General features: G+C 37.1%; 1 protein-coding gene across 1 annotated transcript in view; it reads right to left on the bottom strand.

Moving 5' to 3' along the window:
• Positions 1 to 10,895: 10,895 nt before the first annotated feature.
• Positions 10,896 to 27,220, bottom strand: part of LOC6038117 (SHC-transforming protein 1) — a 48,576-nt gene continuing 32,251 nt past the window's right edge. Inside the window, exons 7-8 of the mRNA XM_038255545.1 lie at positions 11,427 to 11,641; positions 10,896 to 11,359 (exon numbers count right to left, since the gene is read on the bottom strand). Of these exons, the coding sequence (XP_038111473.1) occupies positions 11,138 to 11,359; positions 11,427 to 11,641 (437 nt within the window). The 3' untranslated portion in view covers positions 10,896 to 11,137. The remainder of the gene's footprint in view (positions 11,360 to 11,426; positions 11,642 to 27,220) is intronic.

Here is a 27,220-nt window from a genome sequence, read left to right as displayed (position 1 = left end):
TCATCTGTTACTATTTGTTACGAAGGGGGGGGGGGTCAAAAATCCCAAATTTTGCGTTACGTAATAAAAGAACGCTCCCTAAAACATGGTTAGGAAATTTTGTCAAAACACACTTCTCTATGTTTTGACAAGTGCGCAAACAAAGTTTTCCTTCACACTACGGTTCAATACTAGGTTTTTGTTTACTTACGTGTTGGATTTGTTGACTTTTTTCACTAACCAACACTATGTAAACATTTAAATTGCTCAATTCTAGACTTTTAGCTGTCGGTTGTAGAAGCAAACCAGCAAAACTAAGTTGCTTGTACCGTTGTTTTGTAGTTGCTAATTTATTTTTTTCATTTAAAAAAATGTCTTGTGTTCCTAGATTTAATATGATGTGATATCTCCTCAAATAAGCATGCACACGAATGTTCAACTGTATTTTAAATATGTATTTCAAGCATTTATCTGCTCTCCTGTTTCGTTATAGTAACTTGATAATGGTTGCATCTCATTTAGTTATTCACTCTTCTTTTTCGTTCGTTCTTTCCTTCTTTTTTCCTTTTGCTAACGATTCTCACTCTCTCACTCTCATTTCTCTCGCTCTCTCTTCTCTCCGTCTATAACTGGTAATGTTTTGTTTACTTGTTTCAGTTTGTTTGCTTGTTTGGAAATAATACGGCAAAATGTATTTAATAACTATATTGTGTTTCATTCTTCTCTGTTTTCTGTTTGTTTGTTTTGTTTCTGCTCTACTCTGCGGTTGTTTGTTGCTCGGAAAAAACTGCGCAAAATTGGGAAATTACTTTTTTTGTTCAGTTTCGCTCGCGTTCAATCTCACTACTTTTCTCATTTCGCGCGCTCTCACTTTTACTCACAAGTATTCAATGTTTGCGTTTCGTTTAATATGTATATATATTTTCTTGTTTTTGTTTTGTTTTTTTTTTCTTTGTTTGTATGTATATTCCGATCATTCAGCCAGCTGAGAGGGAAAAAATTGTTGCACGTGTGACGCAAATGGATAAAGTTTTTTTCTGATTTTTTTTTTCTTTAAATATTTTTGTTTGTGAGAGTGTGTGTGTGTTTGTTATTGTTAGCTTGAATCTACAAATGTTCTGTTGTTTGTGTGTCGAATAAAACATGCTTTTTGAAAAAGGTTTATATTCACAATATTTACTGTATGCGTTTTTTTCTCAATTTTGTTTGTCGCGCTTTTGCTGCAGTAAGTAAAGAAGAGTAGTAAAATATGACGATCAAAAATAAATGTCTCTACGCTTTTCTTTTGCAATTTTTTATTTTTTATCCGTTTTTTTTTTTTCAACCAACAGCACTGTAATTGATAACAATATATAATCGGTACTTTCTGATTTTCTTTTTAATTCTTTTACCTCTGGTAATAGTAATTGTAAGTGTGTTTTGTATTTAATTTCCTGTTTGTCTCATAGAAGAAATCTACTAACCGCTAATAATTTTAAATTTTCCGATTTCCTTCCCCTGTCCCCCCCGCTGTGTGGTAGAATATTGATTTTGTTTTTTAATTGTTATATAATCTTGTTAATCTCTTGGTATTTTTTTTTTCTTCATTCGAAATGTTATTCGTTTGTATGTTTTACAACATGCATGCACATGTGCATCAGGTTTGGTGATGAATCTTTTTAAGTCTACCCGTCCCTGGTTGTTCACTTGGAGCAGTTCGCTAGATTTTCGATATTTTTTCTACTTTTTTTATTTTTTTTTAGATGTAACTTTGATCAAATTGTCAAATTTTTATAAAAATAATATTTGACTTTATTGGAAAACATTGAATCATACGTCGAAGGAGAAAACGACTATGCATTTCAAATCGAGTTTGAAACAACATTTTCCATGCGATATTCGCAGTGCCGATCTTAAAAAGCTTGCAAAAAGCGAAATGAGTGAAAAATCTTTCAGAGAACTTCTGGAATACCTACACGAATAACTTATTACGGAATAAGGCAGAATTTCAACACAAATTCCAGAAGATATTACAATCTCTGACCAAACCAATGACACACAATTATAGCAAAAAAAATTGCATATAAAAAAGAACAACGCTAGTTGTTCAGACCGAATAAAAGAAGTCCAAGCGCTCAGGCTGAGTGTAAAACCAAAAAAAAAGAATCATACGCGAAAAACTCAGTTGGTTACTGTTCATGAACGTCTCAAAAAATCAGGATCGAAGCAGACCGGTACGAGCGTCGAAAAAAATTCCTGTTACATGTTTTTCAATCCCGCAACGCAAACTTTGCGCTTCGCGATGTTTTTGACGTAACAAAAAGTAATTTTGTTTCCAATTTCTAAATATAACTTTAAACAATAAGGTTAAAAGATCATTCCATGGTTTTTAATTCTGAAAATAATTATTTGTGAAAAAATGGCAACGCTATCAATTATTTCAAATTATTTCCAACCCCATTTTTGTATGTCAGCTGTCAAATTTAAATTGAGACTTTAAGGGGCATCTTCGTTGGTCTAAGTAGACTGCCCCTTTTTAAATCAAGCCAGTAAAAAAATAAATAATGTTTGCTATTCTTGAGAATGGCTTTTATTTTTCGATTTCGTGTCAAAGAAATTCAAAAAGCAGCTGGCTTCATAATTTTTCGTTTCAATCAAGAGGTTAAAAATAAACGCCTCAAAAAAATAATAAAGTCGCTTAAACTAGATAAAGTCCAACAAAACTAAACAACAAATTGATAGAATTATGTCGAATGTAGATTTTTCATTGGAAATTATCATCTAAATTAAAATAATTTCTGCAAACAAAAAAAAACTTAAAGATTCTCGACTAGGTTAGTTTACAAATTAAAGTACTCCAGAAGAAGCTAATATAGATTTAGTTTGACTTGTTAAAGCTAGTTTTTAGTTCACGTGAGTATCAATCAATCAGCACATCTCGAATCTAGAAAAAGTTTACTATAGACGCTTCTTGCCAGAATTCATTAAGATAGCTTTACCCATTAAACAGACTATTACGCAAAAATCAACCATTCGTCTGATCTGAGATTTGCGAGAACGGTTTCCAAATTATTATCGTTTGACATTTTCGTGTTGGACAACTGAACATAACACTTCGGCGTCATCAATTAAAAGAAATACACCCTCTCAATCATGGAACTTTTATAACTGACTTTGGGTTTATTCTATCCCAAAATCATGACTTACCAGTAAACTACGCAAACGTTTACAAAAGGCGAGTCGAATGAATCGACAATTGAACAAGAACTTGCTGCCATACATTGGGCAATACATTTAGACCGTATTCGTATGGTAGAAAATTCAGTAAGGGCTGATCAATGACCTCTAATTTATCTGTTCTCTATGAAAGAGCCATCATGGAGACTTACTAGGACATCAGTTTTTTTTATCGCTACTATAATTTGCTTATTTATGCAAACCTTAAGTGTACAATGTCAAGTAGACAAACATTTTGGTCGACTCTGCTCACAAACATTCTTTGGCCCTGGCAAAACAGCTCTTGCTTGCATGTTGGTACCAAACTGACCAATATTATCAGGATAAAGCTCGTTTGATTTAAAGAAGAAATTTTTACGGAATAATGGGATAAGTAGAATCTTTTTTTTTTTGAATTCAATAGCACTTTAAACCATGTTTATTCGAATACTAATAGCACAGGAGCAAGGCAGGGTAATACCGTGCAACGACCCTCGCCCCGAACCACTCCAGTTTTTCCATGCGCTGACGCAAGCATACATAATAGAGTGTAACAAAAATGACTTTTTGGCGGGCATTCAGGGGTTTGTTCCGGTGGGCATACTGAGCCTAAATCCCAAATATGAGCTTGATTGGACGTCGCAGGAGCTGGCGCTCCGCCCTTCAATTTTAAATGGGATTTAACCCGTAAAAAAAGATTTTTTCAAAAATGTCACTTTTTGAGGCATTTTGGCCACCAATGCGTTTACCAAAAACATCACTGGCGTGTAGGCCAGATCCTGCGCATCTTTTGGTATATATAATTGAAGTTTGGAGCATCCTGGAGCTCGGTACAGACCTTCAAAGTTTGGCATTTTTCGAAAAATCGGTCCCAGCAAAATCAAATGGCGTCTCGGGCGTCGCGAGGTGCGACGCATATCTTTTTTGCCGGGGCCGATTTTTCGAAAAAATGCCAAACTTTGAAGGTCTGTACCGAGCTCCAGGATGCTCCAAACTTCAATGTTATATATACCAAAAGATGCGCAAGGATCTGGCCTACACGCCAGTGATGTTTTTGGTAAACGCATTGGTGGCCAAAATGCCTCAAAAAGTGACATTTTTGAAAAAAATCTTTTTTTACGGGTTAAATCCCATTTAAAATTGAAGGGCGGAGCGCCAGCTCCTGTGACGTCCAATCAAGCTCATATTTGGGATTTAGGCTCAGTATGCCCACCGGAACAAACTCCTGAATGCCCGCCAAAAAGTCATTTTTGTTACATCCTAATACATAACCTAGCACCAAATTCTGCTCCCCGACTTATGATGTCACGGTAGAACGACAAAATAATTAAGCTCGTGCAACTGATCATGAGTCATACGCCACCCGAAAAGCCCTTTATAGAATATCGCCAAATATTAGGCAATTAAAGAATTGATTTCAACGGGGCGATGTTATAGCGCAGGGGAAAATTGAGGGAGTGGCATAATTATATTCATGGACATGTCAATTCAGGTAGAAACACGGCTTCCTCATTATGAAACTCATTGTAAAAATGTGTAGATTAAAGCAATCTCGACATTCTAATGTCGTAAATCAAGTCTTTTGCAAAAGGGCTTAAACTCATGACTTTCAGTTTAGAGTTGAACTCGCGCAACCACGCGGACAGCCAGACAAAACCACAGAGGTCAGCATAAAAAAGTTCATGAGGTTCATCGATGCTCTTCATCGAAACTGACCATTTTTGTTAGAACAAAGTTTGGAAAACTGACTATAATAGTCGAAATAATTCTTGAGGAAAGTTAGTTCCAGTTCTAGTTCCAGTAGCAGCTCTAGTCCAGATCCTCTAAGGAAGCCCAGACCAGCCAGACCCACTCCAGCCGGACTGAGCCGTTTGAGAAGTCAGCCGAGACTTAGCCGATTGAGAAGTCCACCCGGGACTTAGCCGTTTGAGAAGTCAGCCGAGACTTAGCCGATTGAGAAGTCCACCCGGGACTTAGCCGTTTGAGTTCAGCAGCATAGCAGAATCAACACGGTATTCGGGGTCTGGTTTCAACCCTGGTCTGGTGCAGAGGAGCGGAAGGAACAAAAATAGCAGCTTACATCTATAAAAGTGATCGAAGGAAGACTTAGTAGACAACCTCATTGTCAATAAAGTAAGTGAAAAGATTTTGAGTGACCAGTGCCTAAGTATTGGGAAATATCACAATTCCACAACCAATAAACGATTATAGTCAGTTCTTGACTGGACTTAACGAGTTTTTAGGTTCCTGGCTAGTATCTACTCAGCCGTAAGGATAACCTCTCTTCTTGAAAAGAAAGTCCTTGTAATAGTCAAGCATTACTCGCGATTCTTCCACTTGCCATTCATGTCCGCTTCGCTTACCACAAAAAAGCGTAACTGATGACAACGCTAGGAGAAATTGAGGCATACATTATCAGAGAATTTAGCAATTTGAACAAGACCCCGAACTCTTCAGAGAATTTTAGAAAAAAACGAAATTTTTAAGAGAACGTCGCCAAAGTGTATTCGGTTGATATAATTTACTTATCAAGAGGTTAAATTTAAATATTCGTTGACATTAGATATTTTGGACAACAACCAAATAATCGTCACGAGTGTTCCGAATCCACCAGAACCAAGTCCAGAATCAAATAAACTAAATGCCTAAGATCTAGAAGCAGTAAATGTTATTGATAAGCTGAAATTAACAAACTTACAATGTGCAAAGACGTCTACAATCTACCCAATTGTAGCGAACCTAATTTCCTACTTAAACTCACATCCTCATCCACGCCCAGACATTATTTTATAATCCAAACGTACATGTATCCCCGCCTAGCAACAAGGCTGGCGAGGCATCACTAAAGCCAGAGGTCCGTCCCTCCACTACTCTCTCCTTAGAACAGACAAAAGAGAAAGAGAGAGAGAGTCAAGAAGGCTCTCACTAATTGATTAATTTCCCCAGGTAGTAACCTTGGCATTCCTGTCCTCGGTTGACTCCTCTCCTCGCCCTCACCCTTACCGAATCTAAAATTCCCAGGAAAAGTGCGCAACTCTAATAAAGCACACCTCTTATTAAGTCCTCGGCCCTGGTTCCATATGCATTTGGGCTGGGACGTAATCATGCCTGACGACAGCACACAAGGGCATCAATTTATGAAGGGTGGTCAGGGATAAGCAAGTCCGGTAGCAAGTGCGCTTCGGACTATGACGTCACCGTTCGGTGTTTGGGGCAGGTCAAGGCCAAGAGGTTCAAGCGGGGAAAAGACCTCTCGCCTGGGGATGATACCCGGGGAATAGGTAACGAGACCTCCAAGTTACTCATCTTCTGGGAAACTAAAAAGTTGCTGGTACTCATGGGCTCCTAATACACCAAATCCACACATAGGGTCCCGAGCGACATCTAAGTACAGCGCCCCGGATCCAAAGGTGAAAACAACAATGGAAATTTCCACTAACTTGATCGTGGGAAAAGTCCAAAGATCACTTAGTAGTGGAAATTTCCGATACCTTTGGAATGTCCACGCGCTCGCGGTTTTTGACCGGAACCAAGGTCACTTCCCCTCCAATTATTGAGAGAACCGATATTTTAGTACAAAGGAGTGGGGATGGAATGCTAATCTCGACCTTAGTATAAATAGTGATCGAATGGACTCCATTATTCTGTTATTCAGTTATTGAGTTATTCGGGTATTCAGTTTAGGCTATTTTCTGATCCTTAAAATCGTGGTAGTAGATCCTTGAATTGTGATCCTTGAACAGTAATTGAAATTGTAATTGTATTTGTGCGTCAATAAAAGGTTGAGTGTGTAAAGTGAAGTGTTCTAAATCCGAAAGTATAATCTCACACCCAAACGACCCCTCGGAACGAAGGTCCTGGCTAGAACCAGTATCTACACAATCTTGAAATACCTAGTTATTTACTTCAACGTTAACTTTCCCAATGCTTCTGCCAAATATTATTGATAGTCTAACTGAGATTATCAAGAGCATTGAAGTTACCGAGTAACAACGAGGCAGCAGTCCACATCATCCCGCTGACGCTGCAGTGGAAATCCGGAGGCGACGACGACGGACGACGAGGCAAAACCGCTGATGCTGAGTCGGCAACCACGCCAGTTGACGTCGCCGCAGCAGCAGGTGTTTTACATTTATATTTTAGGCAAATAAAGTAGTTCTGTTTGAGACTCCGAAGGTTGTCGTAACCTTTTTAAAAAACTGCTCCCTGATTCGTAACTTTGATTCACAGGCCAAAAACTAAGAATAGACAAGTTAGTTCAACTAACACAAATCCAAATACTGTAAACTGTACTATAATTCTTTACAAAAAAAAAAACATAGAATTATAAGTGACCCAATTGAAATACAAAGAATTATAGAATACTATCATGATTTGCCAATTGGAGGTCATGTAGGTTCTTATCGATTTTGAGAAAAATGAAAGCATATTTAAGATTCAATAGACACCTAACGACACTTACGACAGCTGTGTCGGACTTCTTCTACACCCATAAGCTTTAGTAAGTCCTACACTAAAACGTTTAAAAAAAGCATAGAGAATTTCAAGGATTACAGTGCATTTCGCAATTTTTCGGCAAAGTCGACGATGTTTAGAACTACATCGGTATTGCTGACTTATTTCACCGAAGCATTGCTCCGGGTAATTTCGAAACCAAAGTTTTTTAGACGTTATTCTGCTAAACTAAAAGAAGATGCCAAGGAGAGAGCGCTTGATATCATGGCGGACTCCTGGCAATAGGTTAGACAATTTGAACTCAATTTAAATGAACAAAATTTTATAGTCCGAGATACTACAACAATTTAAATCGATGATCCATGTGTTATCAACCTAATTTCCTACTTAAAATCACATCCCCGCCCACGCCCAGATCTTTCCTCTTAGTTAATCCAGACGTACATGTATTCCCGCCTGGCAACAAGAACCGATATTTTAGTACAAGGGAGTGGGAAATGGAGTCCTAATCTCGACACTTAGTATAAAAGTTATGGAGCAACCTGGACCAGCAATATTTGGGCAACTTGAGGAGCTCAACCGAAAACAACAGCAGTTAGTAACGACGCTGGAGACACTCCGAGACGCCTAGGTCAGCACAGTGTCATCGACAGCAGTATGTGTAACATCAACGGACACCATCATCAACCAGCCAGCATTCCTGCCTGCGTAGAGACTTTTAGGGACTAGCGCAGGCCTCTGTACAACATTAATGCATTTCAATAAATCACTCAGTTTTGATACTTCAAGGCGAGCGGCCTTCAATCCGAGACTTAAACTTTAAAAAAACATCCCAAACAACTAATTCGTTAAGATAAATAGTGATCGAAAGGACTCCATCATTAGTTATTAAGTGAGCGGGTAGTAAAGTAGGCTAATTCTGGTCTTGAGCAATTCCAGCCCAAAACAGGAATTTTTTAGGTACTTTTTTCTCGACCCTCTTCGATTTCAATGAAACTTTGTAGACATGTTATCCTAGGCATATATAAGCCATTTTTGTGTAAATGGAGCCAGTAACACTCGATAATGACATTTGAGAGGGGCGTACGTGTTTTCAATATTTTTGTATTTCGTAATTTAAATATTGCTGTATCTCGAAGCCGTTGCATCGTATCAAAAAGTGGTCAAAGACAAACTTGTAGGAAATTTGACGGGCTTTCCGAAAAAAATACACTAATAGAAAAAAACACTCCAGTTTTATGAGATTTTTTGATTTTTAAGTTTAAAAGTTTAATTTGGAGGTAAGCCCACGATTTTTTTCGCTCAAATTTTTTGTGAAAATAGCCTAAGATGTTACAAAAAGACTCACAAAAAAATGCAGGATGGAGCAACTGACCTAAAAAAATACAAAAATCATTTACTGAAACTGTTTTTTTTAAGTGCTCTAAACGTCAAAATTTTCAAAAGCCGAATACGGGAATCGATTCTCCAGACAATTTTACATAAAAGTCCCCATATTGACCATTGTCCTAAGTCCAATCCTTGTGAAGTTACAGCGGTAATTTATTATCCAGGTTACTTTACTACACTGAAAAAATATTATGTTTTCAGTTATGAGCAATGTAATTAGCTTATATCTGTAAGCCCATACATCCAATTGAAATGTGGTCAAAGACAAACTTATGGGAAATTGGACGAGCTTTTCGGTAAAAATATTTTCGAAACTGAAAAATCAAGTCCGTCATATAGAAATTGCCAAAAACCATCAAAAAACCTATTTTTTAACATTTTTATTTTTAAAACCGCTGTAACTTCACAAGGATTGGACTTAGGACAATGGTCAATATGGGGACTTTTATGTAAAATTGTCTGGAGAATCGATTCCCGTATTCGACTTTTGAAAATTTTGACATTTAGAGCACTTTTCAAAAAAAAACAGTTTCAGTAAATGATTTTTGTATTTTTTTAGGTCAGTTGCTCCATCCTGCATTTTTTGTGAGTATTTTTGTAACATCTTAGGCTATTTTCACAAAAAAATTGAGCGAAAAAAAAAAATTGTGGGCTCACCTTCAAATTAAACTTTTAAACTTAAAAATCAAAAAATCACATAAAAGTGGAGTGTTTTTTCTTTCAGTGTATTTTTTTCGGAAAGCCCGTCAAATTTCCTACAAGTTTGTCTTTGACCACTTTTTGATACGATGCAACGGCTGCTTCGAGATACAGCAATATTTAAATTACGAAATACAAAAATATTGAAAACACGTACGCCCCTCTCAAATGTCATTATCGAGTGTTACTGGCTCCATTTACACAAACATGGCTTATATATGCCTAGGATAACATGTCTACAAAGTTTCATTGAAATCGGAGAGGGTCGGGTACAACCGATTCCCTATTTGACATGGAATTGCTCTCTTGCCAACGCGTAGTTAAATAAAACGAAAAGAAGTAAAGTGAACCCGTCGGTTTCTAAAAAAATGTAAAACAGGAGTTGTGTTTAAATAAATTATAAAAGAAGTAAAGTAAAGTAAAGTTTCTAAAAAAATGTAAAACAGGAGTTGTGTTTAAATAAATTATAAAAGAAGTAAAGTGAAGAGAGTAAAGTGAAATGTGTCGAATCACCGAAAGTATAATCTCACACCCCGAAGCAACCCATCGAGACGAAGACTTCAAGTGGTGATAAGGTCCTGGCCGATGCCAGCATCTACACAAGAGAAAGAAGATTCCTTAGAGGACTATCGCAGAAAGGCAGATAAAATAAACCGATTAATTAAATAAACGAAACGGCAATGATGCAAAATAATCGCGAAAAGAAAAAAAATAAAAATATTTTTTCCAAACTCAGCAAGCCAGTATTCAAGGCCCCGACTTCCCTTTCCATGGAAGGGGAAAGCCGTCACAACTGACGCTGATGACACTAAAACGCTGGAACAAATTTGGGGATCAGGTTTAGCATAACAAAAAAAGCCCAAAATTCATTAGTTAAAAAAACGTTATTAAAGAAACAGTAATTTAAAATTTTATATTTAACAAAAAATATAGAATTAGAGTAATTTTACCAAAGCTAGAGGAGCGCCAACATTTCAACATTTGTCACATGAAGATCATACACAAAAATTCATCTAAATTTGAAAAAAGGAAAGATAAAATCGAAAATCTAGTGAACAGCTCAGTTTCCTTTTTTTGTCTGTTTGTTCTATGTCACGCTCGACTTGTTTAGCACTTTTCTTCGTTCATTTGTTTTGATCGAATAGTTTAGTATAATATAATATATATATATACGAGTAAAAAGAAAGAAAAAATATAGGATCTATAGAGTTTCCATTTTACAGTTCTTTGTTTTGTGTTTACCTTTTTTTACATAATACACGTGGCATTACTTTTTCCCGTGCCGGTACCCGGTGCCACCACCTCCATGGCCACTACTGCCACTACTGCTACAGCACGCGTGCAGATTCTGATGCTGCTGCTGGGGCAAACTTCGCTCGGGTGATTGGCTGCCGTGCGAACAGCACTGGCACTCGCACCCTCAGTTGAGCCCCAAATGTGACTGCGACTGGGACTGGGACTGCGACTGCTGCAGCTGCTGCTGGGCCTTCTGCTGTTTGGCCTTTGTCAGCAGATCCGTCGTCCGGAGGATCGGATGTCGCAGCAGCAGCGCACTCTCCGCCGAGATGATCGGCAGCGAGTTCGTCCAGTGGTAGTTGATCAGGTGGCTGATGCTCTCGAAGATTCGGTCTTTGGTTCGTACCTTAAACAGACAAAATAAGAACTCGATCAATAAATCCCAACAAATCAAACCGCTTCAAGCAACTCACTATTCCCTCGGGGTCGATCAGCAGCAGGTGCTTGGGCGAGTTGTTCTGCATGCCGGTGAGCACGTACTGGCCGGGCGTGCCGGCCGACTCGCGCACCAGAAAGTCGCCGTCGTTTTTGAGCAGGTGCTCGCTCTGGGCGCGGCTGATGTTGCCGTGGTACCACGACTCGGTCAGCAGCTGAGATTTCTGGATCTCCGACGAGATTGTAAATGGTTCTGCATATGATTGATTTTAAAAGGAATTATAGATAAGTCTATCATGATAGTTGACGGTTAATGTGAATAGTAAAGTGGTCAATGTAATACCGAATTAAAAAAAACTCTTTTTACAACAAGTAGGTATTATCACATCAAAGTTTTAGTTCTTCATTAATTTAATGTTGCCCATTCATCCAATTGAAATGTGGTCAAAGACAAACTTATGGGAAATTGGACGAGCTTTCCGGTAAAAATATTTTCGAGACTGAAAAATCAAGTCTGTCATATAGAAATTGCCAAAAACCGTCAAAAACCCTATTTTTTCAACATTTTTATTTTTAAAACCGCTGTAACTTTACAAGGATTGGACTTGGGATAATGGTCAATATGGAGACTTTTATGTAAAATTGTCTGGAGAATCGACTCTCGTGTTCGGTTTTTGAAAATTTTGATGTTTAGAGCACTTTTGAAAAAAACAGTTTCAGTAAATGATTTTTGTATTTTTTAGGTGAGTTGCTCCATCCTGCATTTTTCGTGAGTGTATTTTTAACATCTTAGGCTATTTTCACAAAAAATTTGAACGAAAAAAAATCGTGGGCTCACCTTCAAATTTGACTTTTAAACTTAAAAATCAAAAAATCTCATAAAAGTGGAGTGTTTTTTTTCCTTTCAGTGTATTTTTTTCGGAAAGCCCGTCAAATTTCCTACAAGTTTGTCTTTGACCACTTTTGAATACGATGCAGCGGCTTCGAGATACAGCAATATTTAAATTACGAAATACAAAAATATTTAAAACACTCACGCCCTTCTCAAAAATCATTATCGAGTGTAACTGGCTCCATATACACATAAATGGCTTATATAAGCGTAGGATAACATGTCTACAAAGTTTCATTGAAATCGGAGAGGGTCGAGAAAAAAGTACCTGAAAAATCAAAATTGTTATCCGAGCATTCGTTGGAGAAGGTTGTCTGATTCAACATGACTCGTCGCGTCCCGGCGCAAAACGCCGGCAATATCGCCCTACCTGCGGCTCAAGCAGGCAAAAAAGTGGGAATTTCCAAAAGGAAGGTTGAGGCCTCAACTGATGGCCAAAACCGGGGATTTCAAGAGGAAGGTGCTTTTGGAAGTGACATCGAACAGCAAAAAGACGAAAAAGAGCGACGGTACTGTACCGATGGATGAGGAGGAGGAGAACTCTTCGTCGCACGAGGAGCAGCTTTTGAAGAACAACAAGTTCGCTGGACTGCCTGACGAGGACCAGGTAGCGGAAGCAAAGGAGAATGAAGTGAAACAGCGAAAGGAGAAACTGCCTCCTTTTTATGTGCGGCAATCAGCAGCAACGATCGACTTTCGAGCGGGGCTGGTTGAACTCATCAAGTCTGGGAAAGTCCAAGGCAACATTCGTCTGTGTCAGGACGGATTTAAGGGCTAAGAGAAAGACCGAGCTCCGAATTTTGTCGTTTTGCGCTTGCTACATTTCGCTCTCCCCGCGCGTTGCTTTCTCTCTCTATTCTCTATCGCCGTGTGCACCGTGCTGCCAGCAAGGCGATAGGCATACTTTTGTGCCGCATGAACGTGATACCAATAATTATGCCGTTGATTCCATATTACTTCTGATGTAAAAATCTTCAATTATTATTTCAAGAACATTGTGAAGATTTTTGTATTCCAGTATTATAAATTATTACAAAAATATGTAAATAGTTCAAAAAATCGTACATTGTTCGAGAACTTGATTTTTATAGCAATGACCCGGAAGTTTTTGGTTGCATAATGTTTCATCAAGCGTTGGAAACATATTTCAAACGCAATATGAAGAGTTTTGTATTCAAATACTACAAAATATTACAAAAATTCGTAAAATACAGCAAAATTCTAACATTGATCTAGAATTCAACTGTTATCGTGACTACCCCCCAGAGTTTCTAGTTGCAAAATGTTCCATCAAGTATTAGATACATTTTTCTTAAATAATCTGAAGAGTTTTGTACTCAAGTACTACACAATTTTACAAAAATACGTAAATACAGTAAAAAACGTACATTGTTCGAGAATCTGATTTTTATAGCAATGACCCCGGAAGTTTTTGTTTGAATATTGTTTCATCAAGTGTTGGAAACATATGCCAAAAGCAATCTGAAGAGTTTTATATTCAAATACTACAAAATATTTCAAAAACACGTAAAATACAGTAAAATTCAAACATTGTTCTAGAATTCAACTGCTATCGTGACTTCCTTCACAATTTCTAGTTGCAAAATGTTTCCTCAAGTGTTAGATACATATTCCTAAAATAATCTTAAGAGTGTTGTAATCAAGCACAAAAAAGTATAACAAAAATACGTCAAAATCAGTAAAACATCAAAAATTTATCTAGAACTCGAATTGAATCGACATGAACTCCACAGTTTTGGGTTGCAAAATGTTTCATCGAGTGTTGGAAACATATTTCAAAAACAATTTGAAGAGTTTTGTTTTAAAGTACTACAAAATATTACAAAAATACGTAAAATACAGTAAAATTCCATAATTGTACTAGAATTCGCCTTTCATCGTAACGACCCCCACAGTTTCTAGTTGCAAAATGTTTCATCGAGTATTAGATACATATTTCTGTAAAAACTGGAGAGTTCTGTTTTCAAGTACTATAACTTACTACAATAGATTGTTTTTAGAACTCAATTTTTATCACGATGATTTTCACAGTTTTGATTCGAGCATGTTTCTTCACATATTTTTTTATGATGGCCCACCACAATTCCCCACACCAAAAGCTCATTATTCCAGAGCCCCCTGGTTATGGACGCAAACTGATTTCAGATCGAATTCAAAATGAAAAGTAATACAATAATGAGCTGACTTTACTAGGATGTGCGGTGTGTGCGACATATTTCATAAATAATCCAAGGATGTGTTTGAAACATATTTCTCAAATAATCTGAAGAGTTTTGTATTCAAGTACTACCAAATTGTACAAAAATAAGTAAATACAGTAAAAACATACATTGTTCGAGAACCTCATTTCAATAGCAACGTTTTTGGATGAAAAATGTTTCATCAAGTGTTAGAAATATATTCCTAAAATAATCAGAAAACTTTTGTATTCAAGTACCTACTACAAAGTTTTACAAAAATAAATAAATTGTTCGCTCTACAGCATTGCCTTGGCGTTCTCGATTGCGAGATTCCTACTCGAAACTAGGTGTCCGAAGGCTTGATTGTTGAGGCAATTGCAAACCTCTTTTTACGCCTTACCTTCATCCACCCCGGAATTCCAACTGACGACCTTTGGATTGTGAGTCCACCTGCCTACCAGCGACTCCACCGAGACAGGACCCAGGGAGACGATTCCTACACCTGGATTGAGCTAACGACCTAACCTCCAGGTTAGACTGGGGGCCAACATTCACTTCCCCAATCGATGGAAGGCGTGATCAGACAAATCTCGTCTCGAAAAATGCCACCGGGACCGTCTGGGATCGAACCCAGGCTGACTGAGTGAGAGGCAACCACACTTGCCCCTACAGCACGGTCCCGGCAAAATTTTACAAAAATACGTAAATACAGTGAAAATCGTACATTGTTCGAGAACTTGTTTTTTATAGCAATGACCGCCAAAGTTTTTGATTGCAAAATGTTTCAATATGTCGATACCTCTCTGCTCTCTTGTACTAAGCTTGCAGGTTTTCCAATCTTGTAAGCATAAGAGAACACAGAGGCATCGAAGTGTTGGAAACATATTTTTTTAAACAATCAAATACTACAAAAATACATAAGATACAACAAAAATAAAATACTGATCTAGAATTAGATTTTTATCGTGACGATCCCCACAATGTTTAGTTGCAAAATGTTTCATCAAGTATTAGATACGTATTACTGAAAAAAAAATTGAAGAGTTTTGTATTCAAGTACTATAACTTATTACAAAACATTGTTCTAGAACTCATTTTTTTATCGCGCTATTCAAGTACTATACATTGTTACAAAAATACGTAAATACTGAAAAAATCAAACTTTGTTCAAGAACTAGATTTTTATCATGATGGCCTCCACAATTTTTGGTTGGAAAATATTTATTAAAATGATTGCAACATGTTTCCCAAATAGTCTGAAGAATTTGATTGTTTTATATCGTTACTCATTGAGGTATAAAAATATTTTTCAATTATTTATTATTGTGGGCTGGATTAGAGATAAAAGATATACTTCGAACAACTTATCAAACACGCAGAAAAACATTTTCAATTCAATTCAATTAGTGTTTTTATTAGAATTTAGCAGTTTTGTTCAAGGATGTAACATTTGCAATTCAGAGACTTGGAGAACCTTTCAATTGAGATCAATTCATATGCCTTTGCAGGGAGGGTACATATTTCTACGTTTAGATTTTTCCAGCTGAGTGCTCTTTTAGGGAAAATAAATTTTGATAAAAAAAAAATCCTAGATCTGATGATTTTCGAATCAAAAAAATGATTCCTTACACATTTTGTTGATTCGAAAATCATCATTTTTTTTAATCAACGCTAAACGTCAAAGCATTTTTTTTTTTTTTCAAAACACTGAAGGACTTTTGTGGACTTGAGAAAATCTAGGTTTGTCTCAAGGCAAAATTTTTGTTGATTATATTCTATTCTATTCTATTTTTTTATTCATTTTATTTAATTCCTTTATGTTGAAATTTCCTGAATTTCTTGGATATCTAAATTTGTTTTGAAATGTATCATTTAATTTTTTTTTATTATTAGAATTTTTCGAGCTTAAAAAACAAAAATAGTACCTCTTTATAATTTACGCTTGAATTACCTTTTTTATTGCTCAAATTTTATTTAATTTTTGGGTTAGTTTTGAAATTTCATGTGAGTTTTATTAATTATTTGTATTTTATGATATATTTAATTTTCTCAAATTTCGTCAATTCTTGGAAATTTCTAATTTCTTAAATTTCATTAAATTATTTAAATTTCTTGATTCATCCAATTTTTTCAATTTATGAGCAATTCTCTGAGATTTCGGTCATTCGATTTTTTTTTTGTATTTTTTAATCCGGCTGAAACTTTTTTGGTGCCTTCGCTATGCCCAAAGAAGCCATTTTGCATCATTAGTTTGTCCATATAATTTTCCATACAAATTTGGCAGCTGTCCATACAAAAATGATATGTGAAAATTCAAAAATCTGTATCTTTTGAAGGAATTTTTTGATCGATTTGGTGTCTTCGGCAAAGTTGTAGGTATGGATATGGACTACATTGAAAAAAAATGTTACATCGTAAAAAAATTTGGTGATTTTTAATTTATTTTTTGTCATTAAAACTTGATTTGCAAAAAACACTTTTTTTTTATATATGTTTTAGAGGACATAAAATGCCAACTTTTCAGAAATTTCCAGAATGGGCAAAAAATCTTTGACAGAGTTATGATTTTTTGAATCAATAGAGATTTTTTCAAACAATCGAAATACTGGTCGCAAAATTTTTTCAACTTCATTTTTCGATGTAAAATCAAATTTGCAATCAAAAAGTACTTTAGTGAATTTTTGATAAAGTGTACCGTTTTCAAGTTATAACCATTTTTAGGTATTTTTTTGAAAATAGTCGCAGTTTTCTTATTTTTTTAAATTAGTGCCCATGTTTGCCCACCTTTGAAAAAAATATTTTTGAAAAGCTGAGAAAATTCGCTATATTTTGCTTTTTCGGACTTTGTTGATACGACCCTTAGTTGCTGAAATATTGCCATGCAAAGGTTAAAAAACAGGAAAATTGATGTTTTCTAAGTCTCACCCAAACAACCCACCATTTTCTAATGTCGATATCTCAGCAACTATAGGTCCGATTTACAATGTTAAAACATGAAACATTCGTGAAATTTTTCGATCTTTTCGAAAAAAATATTAAAAAAAAAATTAAAATCAAGAATAACATTTTAAACAGGCCAAACATTCAATATTACGCCCATTTGAAATGTTAGTCTCGATTTAAAATATTTTTTCAATAGTGGGCAAACAGGGGCACTATTTTTAAAACATTAAAAACTGCGACTATTTTCAAAAAAGTAACCTAAAAATTCACTGAAGTACTTTTTGATTGCAAATTCGATTTTACATCGAAAAATGAAGTTAAAAATTTTTTGCGACCAATATTTCGATTTTTTGAAAAAATCTGTATTGATTCAAAAAATCATAACTCGGTCAAAGATTTTTTGCCCATTCTGGAAATTTCTGAAAAGTTGGCATTTTATGTCCTCTAAAACATATCAAAAAATAAAAAAATAAAAAATAGTGTTTTTTTGCAAATCAAGTTTTAGTGACAAAAAAATTAATTAAAAATCACCAAATTTTTTTACCGTGTAACATTTTTTTCAGTGTATTCCATATCCATACCTACAGCTTTGCCGAAGACACCAAATCGATCAAAAAATTCCTTCAAAAGATACAGATTTTTGAATTTTTACATATCATTTTTGTATGGACAGCTGCCAAATTTGTATGGAAAATTATATGGACAAACTAATGATGCAAAATGGCTTCTTTGGGCATACCGAAGGCACCAAAAAAGTTTCAGCCGGATTAAAAAATACAAAAATTAAAATTAAAGAAAAAAGACCGATTCCGTAGAGAACTGCTCATATAAGCAAAAAAAATTTGTTTCATAGAACTGAAATTTTTTATGAAAATAGTGCTCTAATTAACACAAAACAATCTAAAATGCCCTTTCTGCATTGATTATTATATTTAGCTTATTTGAGCTCGTTTGAAAATATGTTGAACTTTTATGAAATTACAATGTTCAGCACCGCAAAAACTTTTTTTTCTCGCAAAAGTAAAATTTTCGTCAATGCTTAGATATTTTGGGAACTTATGATTGCAAAATAACTGGACAGGTGTTTAATGCATTTTAAAACACTTTTTTCATGCAAATGAAAATAGTTTGCCCCACTCCCCCCTCGACTTTGGTCAGAGTCGAAAGACATAAATTTCAAAAAATATTTGCTTCGGCCTAATTCTAACTTATCCAATTTTACTAAATAATTCGAATTTCATAAATATCTCAAATTTTAAATATTCTTAAATTTCAACAATTTCTCATTGATTTCAATTTCTAGATTTTTTTTTCTAGCATTATTTCTTAAAAAGTTCAAATTTGTAATGGAATTTCAAGTGCAATCAAATGAAATCAATTTAAAATACATTCTCCTGCGTTTAGAATCATTGTTGGCATGCTTGGATTCATTTAAAAATCTTTGGAATTTTGTTAAATTTTCAATGTACAAAACCACAAAGCATTTATTTAAACAATTATGTTGTTTCGTCAAATCATACATTTTTGGAAGACTAATGATTGCAAATCCACTGTTCGGGTGTATAATGCATTTTCCTATTTCACTGAAATGTTGAAATTCTGGCATGTAATTTAAAAATATTATTTATTTTTTTCCGTAAATGCATTTTTAATCAATATCTGGTAATAAATAGCTTATGGAAAGTGATCAAGCCTGTTTCTATCAGAACTTTTGCAATAATTTAGACGGAAGTCATTTTGAATCTTTAACCATCCAAACATATAAAAAAATCCACAATTATCATTCTGCATAGTTTGAAGATAAACTATCTTTTTCCCACCAAAAATGATTCCAGATAATAACAATAAAATTAAAAAAAAATTGTATCGTTATTTATTTTTTGCAAGAACATGCAAATTGACATCTGCCCGTTCAAAAATTGTTTGTATATATTCAAAAATCCGTATCTTGGAAAGGATGTCGTTGTTTGTTAGTTTATTTGAGGTAATTTTAACCTTCTTGGTCATTTGCTGCCAATCTCTAGAAGGAATTGTTTTATTGATACTGTGTCTTGAGCAAAGTTGTAAGTTATGATAAAGAGAGATTAGAAATAATTGCAAAACTCTTAAAAAAATACATAACTTAACTATCATAAAACAATTAGGCCTTTGTAATTATTTTTTAAAGTTTATGTTCCTCGACTCTGGTCGGGGTCGATGGGGTGGCGGGCAAAAAACAAAATAAATTACAAGCCATCGTCTCAACAGTTGTATAAAAAAGTGTTATAAAATGCATTTTACACCTGCCCGCCCAGTTGTTTTGCAATCATTAGTTTTCAAAATATGAAAGTATTGAAGAGATTTTTTTTTCGCTGAAAAAAACTTTTTGAGGTGCTGTACATTGGATTTTCACAAAAATTAAAAATATTTTTGAACGATCCCAGACATGCTAATTATGATTTTAAATGCAGAAAAATGCATTTCTAATTGTTTTCAGTTGGTTAGACTTCTATTTCCTTTAAAATTTTGAAGTTTTTTGAAAAAAATATTTATTGCTTCCTGATTTTTCGGACCAATTTTGAAGGAGGGGTGACATAAACTTTGTAAAATATTTGCAACGGCTTATTTTTCACAACTTTGTTTTCTAAAAACTGCATTTCTAAATATTTTTCTTTTTTTATTAATATAAATGAACAAAAGAGGCATCTGTAGAAGTGAAAAAAAGTTTATTCAAAAATGCTGATTTTCTAAAGGTGCTATACAATTTATCTGAATTTCTTCATGATGACCTACAACATTGCTGAAGACAATTGATCAGAATTTTTTCTCTAGATATAAATTTTCTTATATTTACAAAACACAAAAATATGAAAATCAAAATTTTATAATGTAGGTCGATTTTGTATAGAATGACATCTCAGAACTCCATTGAGTTGGTAGATGTCCTACAACTTCTCAACAGACCATAGATCTACCCAGTGTAACTCACTGAAGCTACCTGGAAATAATCTACCTTTATAGTTATTGATATAAGCAGCCTTTGATCAGGTTGACCTTCATCTCTGAACTCTGTAGAGTTGGTAGATGTCCTAGAACTTCTCAACAGATAATAGATCTACCCAGTGTAACTCACTGAAGCTACCTGAAGATGTTCCAACTTCACAGTTATTGATATAAGCAGCCATTGATCAGGTTGACCTTCATCTTTGAACTCCAAAGAGTTGGTAGATGTCCTAGAACTTCTCAACAGATCATAGATCTACTCAGTGTAACTCACTGAAGCTACCTGGAGATGTTCCAACTTCACAGTTATTGATATAAGCAACCATTGATCAGGTTGACCTTCATCTCTGAACTCCATAGAGTTGGTAGATGTCCTAGAACTTCTCAACAGATCATAGATCTACCCAGTGTAACTCACTGAAGCTACCTGGAGATGTTCCAACTTCACAGTTATTGATATAAGCAACCATTGATCAGGTTGACCTTCATCTCTGAACTACGTAGAATTGGTAGATGTCCTAGAACTTCTCAACAGATCATAGATCTACTCAGTGTAACTCACTGAAGCTACCTGAAGATGTTCCAACTTCACAGTTATTGATATAACCAACCATTGATCAGGTTGACCTTCATCTCTGAACTCCGTAGAGTTGGTAGATGTCCTAGAACTTCTCAACAGACCATAGATCTACCCAGTGTAACTCACTGAAGCTACCTGAAGATGTTCCAACTTCACAGTTATTGATATAAGCAGCCATTGATCAGGTTGACCTTCATCTTTGAACTCCAAAGAGTTGGTAGATGTCCTAGAACTTCTCAACAGATCATAGATCTACCCAGTGTAACTCACTGAAGCTACCTGGAGATGTTCCAACTTCACAGTTATTGATATAAGCAACCATTGATCAGGTTGACCTTCATCTCTGAACTCCGTAGAGTTGGTAGATGTCCTAGAACTTTTCAACAGATCATAGATCTACTCAGTGTAACTCACTGAAGCTACCTGAAGATGTTCCAACTTCACAGTTATTGATATAAGCAACCATTGATCAGGTTGACCTTCATCTCTGAACTCCATAGAGTTGGTAGATGTCCTAGAACTTCTCAACAGATCATAGATCTACCCAGTGTAACTCACTGAAGCTACCTGAAGATGTTCCAACTTCACAGTTATTGATATAAGCAACCATTGATCAGGTTGACCTTCATCTCTGAACTCCATAGAGTTGGTAGATGTCCTAGAACTTCTCAACAGATCATAGATCTACCCAGTGTAACTCACTGAAGCTACCTGGAGATGTTCCAACTTCACAGTTATTGATATAACCAACCATTGATCAGGTTGACCTTCATCTCTGAACTCCGTAGAGTTGGTAGATGTCCTAGAACTTCTCAACAGATCATAGATCTACCCAGTGTAACTCACTGAAGCTACCTGGAGATTTTCCAACTTCACAGTTATTGATATAAGCAACCATTGATCAGGTTGACCTTCATCTCTGAACTCCGTAGAGTTGGTAGATGTCCTAGAACTTCTCAGCAGATCATAGATCTACTCAGTGTAACTCACTGAAGCTACCTGAAGATGTTCCAACTTCACAGTTATTGATATAACCAACCATTGATCAGGTTGACCTTCATCTCTGAACTCCGTAGAGTTGGTAGATGTCCTAGAACTTCTCAACAGACCATAGATCTACCCAGTGTAACTCACTGAAGCTACCTGAAGATGTTCCAACTTCACAGTTATTGATATGATCAGGTTGACCTTCATCTTTGAACTCCAAAGAGTTGATAGATGTCCTAGAACTTCTCAACAGATCATAGATCTACCCAGTGCAACTCACTGAAGCTACCTGGAGATGTTCCAACTTCACAGTTATTGATATAAGCAACCATTGATCAGGTTGACCTTCATCTCTGAACTCCGTAGAGTTGGTAGATGTCCTAGAACTTCTCAACAGATCATAGATCTACTCAGTGTAACTCACTGAAGCTACCTGAAGATGTTCCAACTTCACAGTTATTGATATAAGCAACCATTGATCAGGTTGACCTTCATCTCTGAACTCCATAGAGTTGGTAGATGTCCTAGAACTTCTCAACAGATCATAGATCTACCCAGTGTAACTCACTGAAGCTACCTGGAGATGTTCCAACTTCACAGTTATTGATATAAGCAGCCATTGATCAGGTTGACCTTCATCTTTGAACTCCAAAGAGTTGGTAGATGTCCTAGAACTTCTCAACAGATCATAGATCTACTCAGTGTAACTCACTGAAGCTACCTGGAGATGTTCCAACTTCACAGTTATTGATATAAGCAACCATTGATCAGGTTGACCTTCATCTCTGAACTCCATAGAGTTGGTAGATGTCCTAGAACTTCTCAACAGATCATAGATCTACCCAGTGTAACTCACTGAAGCTACCTGGAGATGTTCCAACTTCACAGTTATTGATATAAGCAACCATTGATCAGGTTGACCTTCATCTCTGAACTCCGTAGAGTTGGTAGATGTCCTAGAACTTTTCAACAGATCATAGATCTACTCAGTGTAACTCACTGAAGCTACCTGAAGATGTTCCAACTTCACAGTTATTGATATAAGCAACCATTGATCAGGTTGACCTTCATCTCTGAACTCCATAGAGTTGGTAGATGTCCTAGAACTTCTCAACAGATCATAGATCTACCCAGTGTAACTCACTGAAGCTACCTGGAGATGTTCCAACTTCACAGTTATTGATATAACCAACCATTGATCAGGTTGACCTTCATCTCTGAACTCCGTAGAGTTGGTAGATGTCCTAGAACTTCTCAACAGATCATAGATCTACCCAGTGTAACTCACTGAAGCTACCTGGAGATTTTCCAACTTCACAGTTATTGATATAAGCAACCATTGATCAGGTTGACCTTCATCTCTGAACTCCGTAGAGTTGGTAGATGTCCTAGAACTTCTCAGCAGATCATAGATCTACTCAGTGTAACTCACTGAAGCTACCTGAAGATGTTCCAACTTCACAGTTATTGATATAACCAACCATTGATCAGGTTGACCTTCATCTCTGAACTCCGTAGAGTTGGTAGATGTCCTAGAACTTCTCAACAGACCATAGATCTACCCAGTGTAACTCACTGAAGCTACCTGAAGATGTTCCAACTTCACAGTTATTGATATGATCAGGTTGACCTTCATCTTTGAACTCCAAAGAGTTGATAGATGTCCTAGAACTTCTCAACAGATCATAGATCTACCCAGTGCAACTCACTGAAGCTACCTGGAGATGTTCCAACTTCACAGTTATTGATATAAGCAACCATTGATCAGGTTGACCTTCATCTCTGAACTCCGTAGAGTTGGTAGATGTCCTAGAACTTCTCAACAGATCATAGATCTACTCAGTGTAACTCACTGAAGCTACCTGAAGATGTTCCAACTTCACAGTTATTGATATAAGCAACCATTGATCAGGTTGACCTTCATCTCTGAACTCCATAGAGTTGGTAGATGTCCTAGAACTTCTCAACAGATCATAGATCTACCCAGTGTAACTCACTGAAGCTACCTGGAGATGTTCCAACTTCACAGTTATTGATATAACCAACCATTGATCAGGTTGACCTTCATCTCTGAACTCCGTAGAGTTGGTAGATGTCCTAGAACTTCTCAACAGACCATAGATCTACCCAGTGTAACTCACTGAAGCTACCTGAAGATGTTCCAACTTCACAGTTATTGATATGATCAGGTTGACCTTCATCTTTGAACTCCAAAGAGTTGATAGATGTCCTAGAACTTCTCAACAGATCATAGATCTACCCAGTGCAACTCACTGAAGCTACCTGGAGATGTTCCAACTTCACAGTTATTGATATAAGCAACCATTGATCAGGTTGACCTTCATCTCTGAACTCCGTAGAGTTGGTAGATGTCCTAGAACTTCTCAACAGATCATAGATCTACCCAGTGTAACTCACTGAAGCTACCTGAAGATGTTCCAACTTCACAGTTATTGATATAAGCAACCATTGATCAGGTTGACCTTCATCTCTGAACTCCATAGAGTTGGTAGATGTCCTAGAACTTCTCAACAGATCATAGATCTACCCAGTGTAACTCACTGAAGCTACCTGGAGATGTTCCAACTTCACAGTTATTGATATAACCAACCATTGATCAGGTTGACCTTCATCTCTGAACTCCGTAGAGTTGGTAGATGTCCTAGAACTTCTCAACAGACCATAGATCTACCCAGTGTAACTCACTGAAGCTACCTGAAGATGTTCCAACTTCACAGTTATTGATATAAGCAACCATTGATCAGGTTGACCTTCATCTCTGAACTCCATAGAGTTGGTAGATGTCTTAGAACTTCTCAACAGACCGTATATCAACCACCAACTAACTGTAGCTTCAGAAAAAAACCTACCTGAAATTTCTAAATTCATAAAAAAAATATAATGATTTAAAAGTCTTTGAAAAATATAAAGAAAATATTCTGGCACCACTGCAAACGAACTGTCAGCACGCGAGCTCGAGACAAAATGAGAGAGTAGAAATCTGCGGGAATTTGTTTATGTTTCAGATATTTTTTGGGAAAAAGATAACCACTCAATTATTTTACAACTAAAGTATGTCTTTATATATATCAAATTGCAGGTAATTGTCTCGACTACAAACTGTCGAGCTTAGATTTTCCAAAAAGGCTTTCGTTTCTTAAAAAAAGTTGGGAGGAAAATAAGGCATTTTTCAACGTGTTTTAGTACCTTTTACTAAAAAGATAACCACTCAGGCTAGACTTAACCAATCAAGCTCATAGTTAACCAGTAGGTGCGTAAGAATGTTGGCTACAAAATGTCGGGTCGGTTTGTTGAGAAAATGTATCGTTTTCGAGATATTTCAATTTTACTGAAAAAACTCCCAGCTGGTTCTCTTAGCCCTTAAGGTGCTGGTGCAATCCAGGCAGCACTATCAACTGGTCAAGGAATACTTGACCGAAAACGAGGCGGAGTACTTTACCCATGATGTCGCCATGGATAAGCCGTACAAAATCGTCGTCAGAGGTCTGTACGACATGCCAGTGGAGGAATTAGCTGCCGAGCTAAAAGTTTTGAAACTGGATGTGTTGGCCGTGCACAAAATGAGCCGACGCAACAAAGACATCAAGTACCGTGACCAGCTCTACCTGCTGCATTTGGCTAAGGGATCGACGACGCTTCCTGAGCTGAAGGCAATCCGAGCGGTTTTCAACATTATCGTGTCGTGGGCGATACCGACCAGTGCATCGTGACGTCACACAATGCTTCAACTGCCTGGGTTTCGGGCACGGAGGTAAGAACTGCCACCTGAAGCGTCGTTGCGCCAAATGTGGTACCGATGCGCACATCACATCCCAGTGCATCCAAGATTCGCTGGTGAAGTGCCTCAACTGCAACGGTGAGCACTCGTCAACCGACCGAAAGTGCCCCAAGAGAGCTGAGTTCGTGAAAATTCGGCAGCAAGCATCGACGAAGAATCAGCCTCAGCGTCGTAGAACTCCTCCAGCCCTGGTGGAGCAAAATTTTCCACCTCTTCAACCGCGACGCCAGGTCCCGAACTTGGCACCGTTGCCGTTGGATCCCAGGAAGAGAGCTGAGATGAATCATCCACGGCCGGGTTCCAGCCAGGAGCCGAGACCGCCACCACCGGGCTTCAGCCAGGAGCCAAGACCAACCCAAGAACCAGCAGTTGAGGAAAATGGTAATGATCTTTACACCTCAACCGAACTCCTCAATATTTTCAAACAGATGTCCGCTGCACTGCGTGGATGCAAAACCAAGACCCAGCAGATTGAAGTGCTGACCTCGTTCGTCATCCAGTATGGATCGTAGGTCCCTCAAGCTGCTGAATTGGAACGCTTGCTCCATTAGGAGGAAGAACTTAGAGCTGGTGGATTTTCTTCGCGAGAAGGAGATCGACGTAGCTGCCATCACGGAAACTCATCTGAAGCCCGGTGAAAAAGTTTATCTGCAAAACTACAAGATCGCGACGCAGCTCGATAGGACCACCTCTGGAGGAGGAGGTGTGCTTGTCGCTGTTCATCGTGATCTCAAGCCACGCCGGCTGCCACACTTCAAGCTGGACATCATCGAGGCCGTTGGGGTGGAAATTCCCACTTCGGTTGGCCCAGTACTCTTCATTGCTGCATACTGCCCACGTCAGGTGAATTCCAGAGATGGTTCAGCAGCAAAACTGAAGAGCGATATCCAGAAGCTGACACGGCGGAGCGCAAAGTACATCATCGCTGGTGACCTCAACGCGAAGCATGAAGTTTGGGGCAACAGCAGGAGGAATCGGAACGGAGTGATTCTGCACAACGATCTGCAAAACGGATACTACAACGTTGTGAGTCCGGATCGTCCAACGAGGGTGGCTCGGTCTGGGAATCACTCAATCATCGACTTCTTCATTACCAATATGGCTGAGAACGTGGCTCATCCTGAGGTGTTTGAAGAGTTGAGTTCTGATCACTATCCGGTGGTTGTGGAGGTTGGAGCTTCCGTTACTCCGCAGCGGCAACCAACCCGGAAAGATTACCACAACGTTGACTGGCAGCAGTTTCAGCAAGTGGTCGACAGCAACATCGACTATGATCAACACCCGGAAACTTCTGCCGATATTGATCGTTCGCTGGAGGTGATCCAGCAGGCTATCAACCAAGCAGAGGCTGCCAACGTTCGGGAGGTTCCTGTTAATTTTAAGGTAACTGATATTGACGTAGATACTAAACACTTGATTAGACTTAGGAATGTTTATAGGAGACAATA

Source organism: Culex quinquefasciatus, chromosome 2, assembly GCF_015732765.1.
Source record: "Culex quinquefasciatus strain JHB chromosome 2, VPISU_Cqui_1.0_pri_paternal, whole genome shotgun sequence".
Classification (NCBI taxonomy): Eukaryota; Metazoa; Arthropoda; class Insecta; order Diptera; family Culicidae; genus Culex; species Culex quinquefasciatus.
The sequence above is the reverse complement of the archived record's forward strand: the minus strand, read 5'-3'. Positions and strand labels throughout refer to the sequence as shown.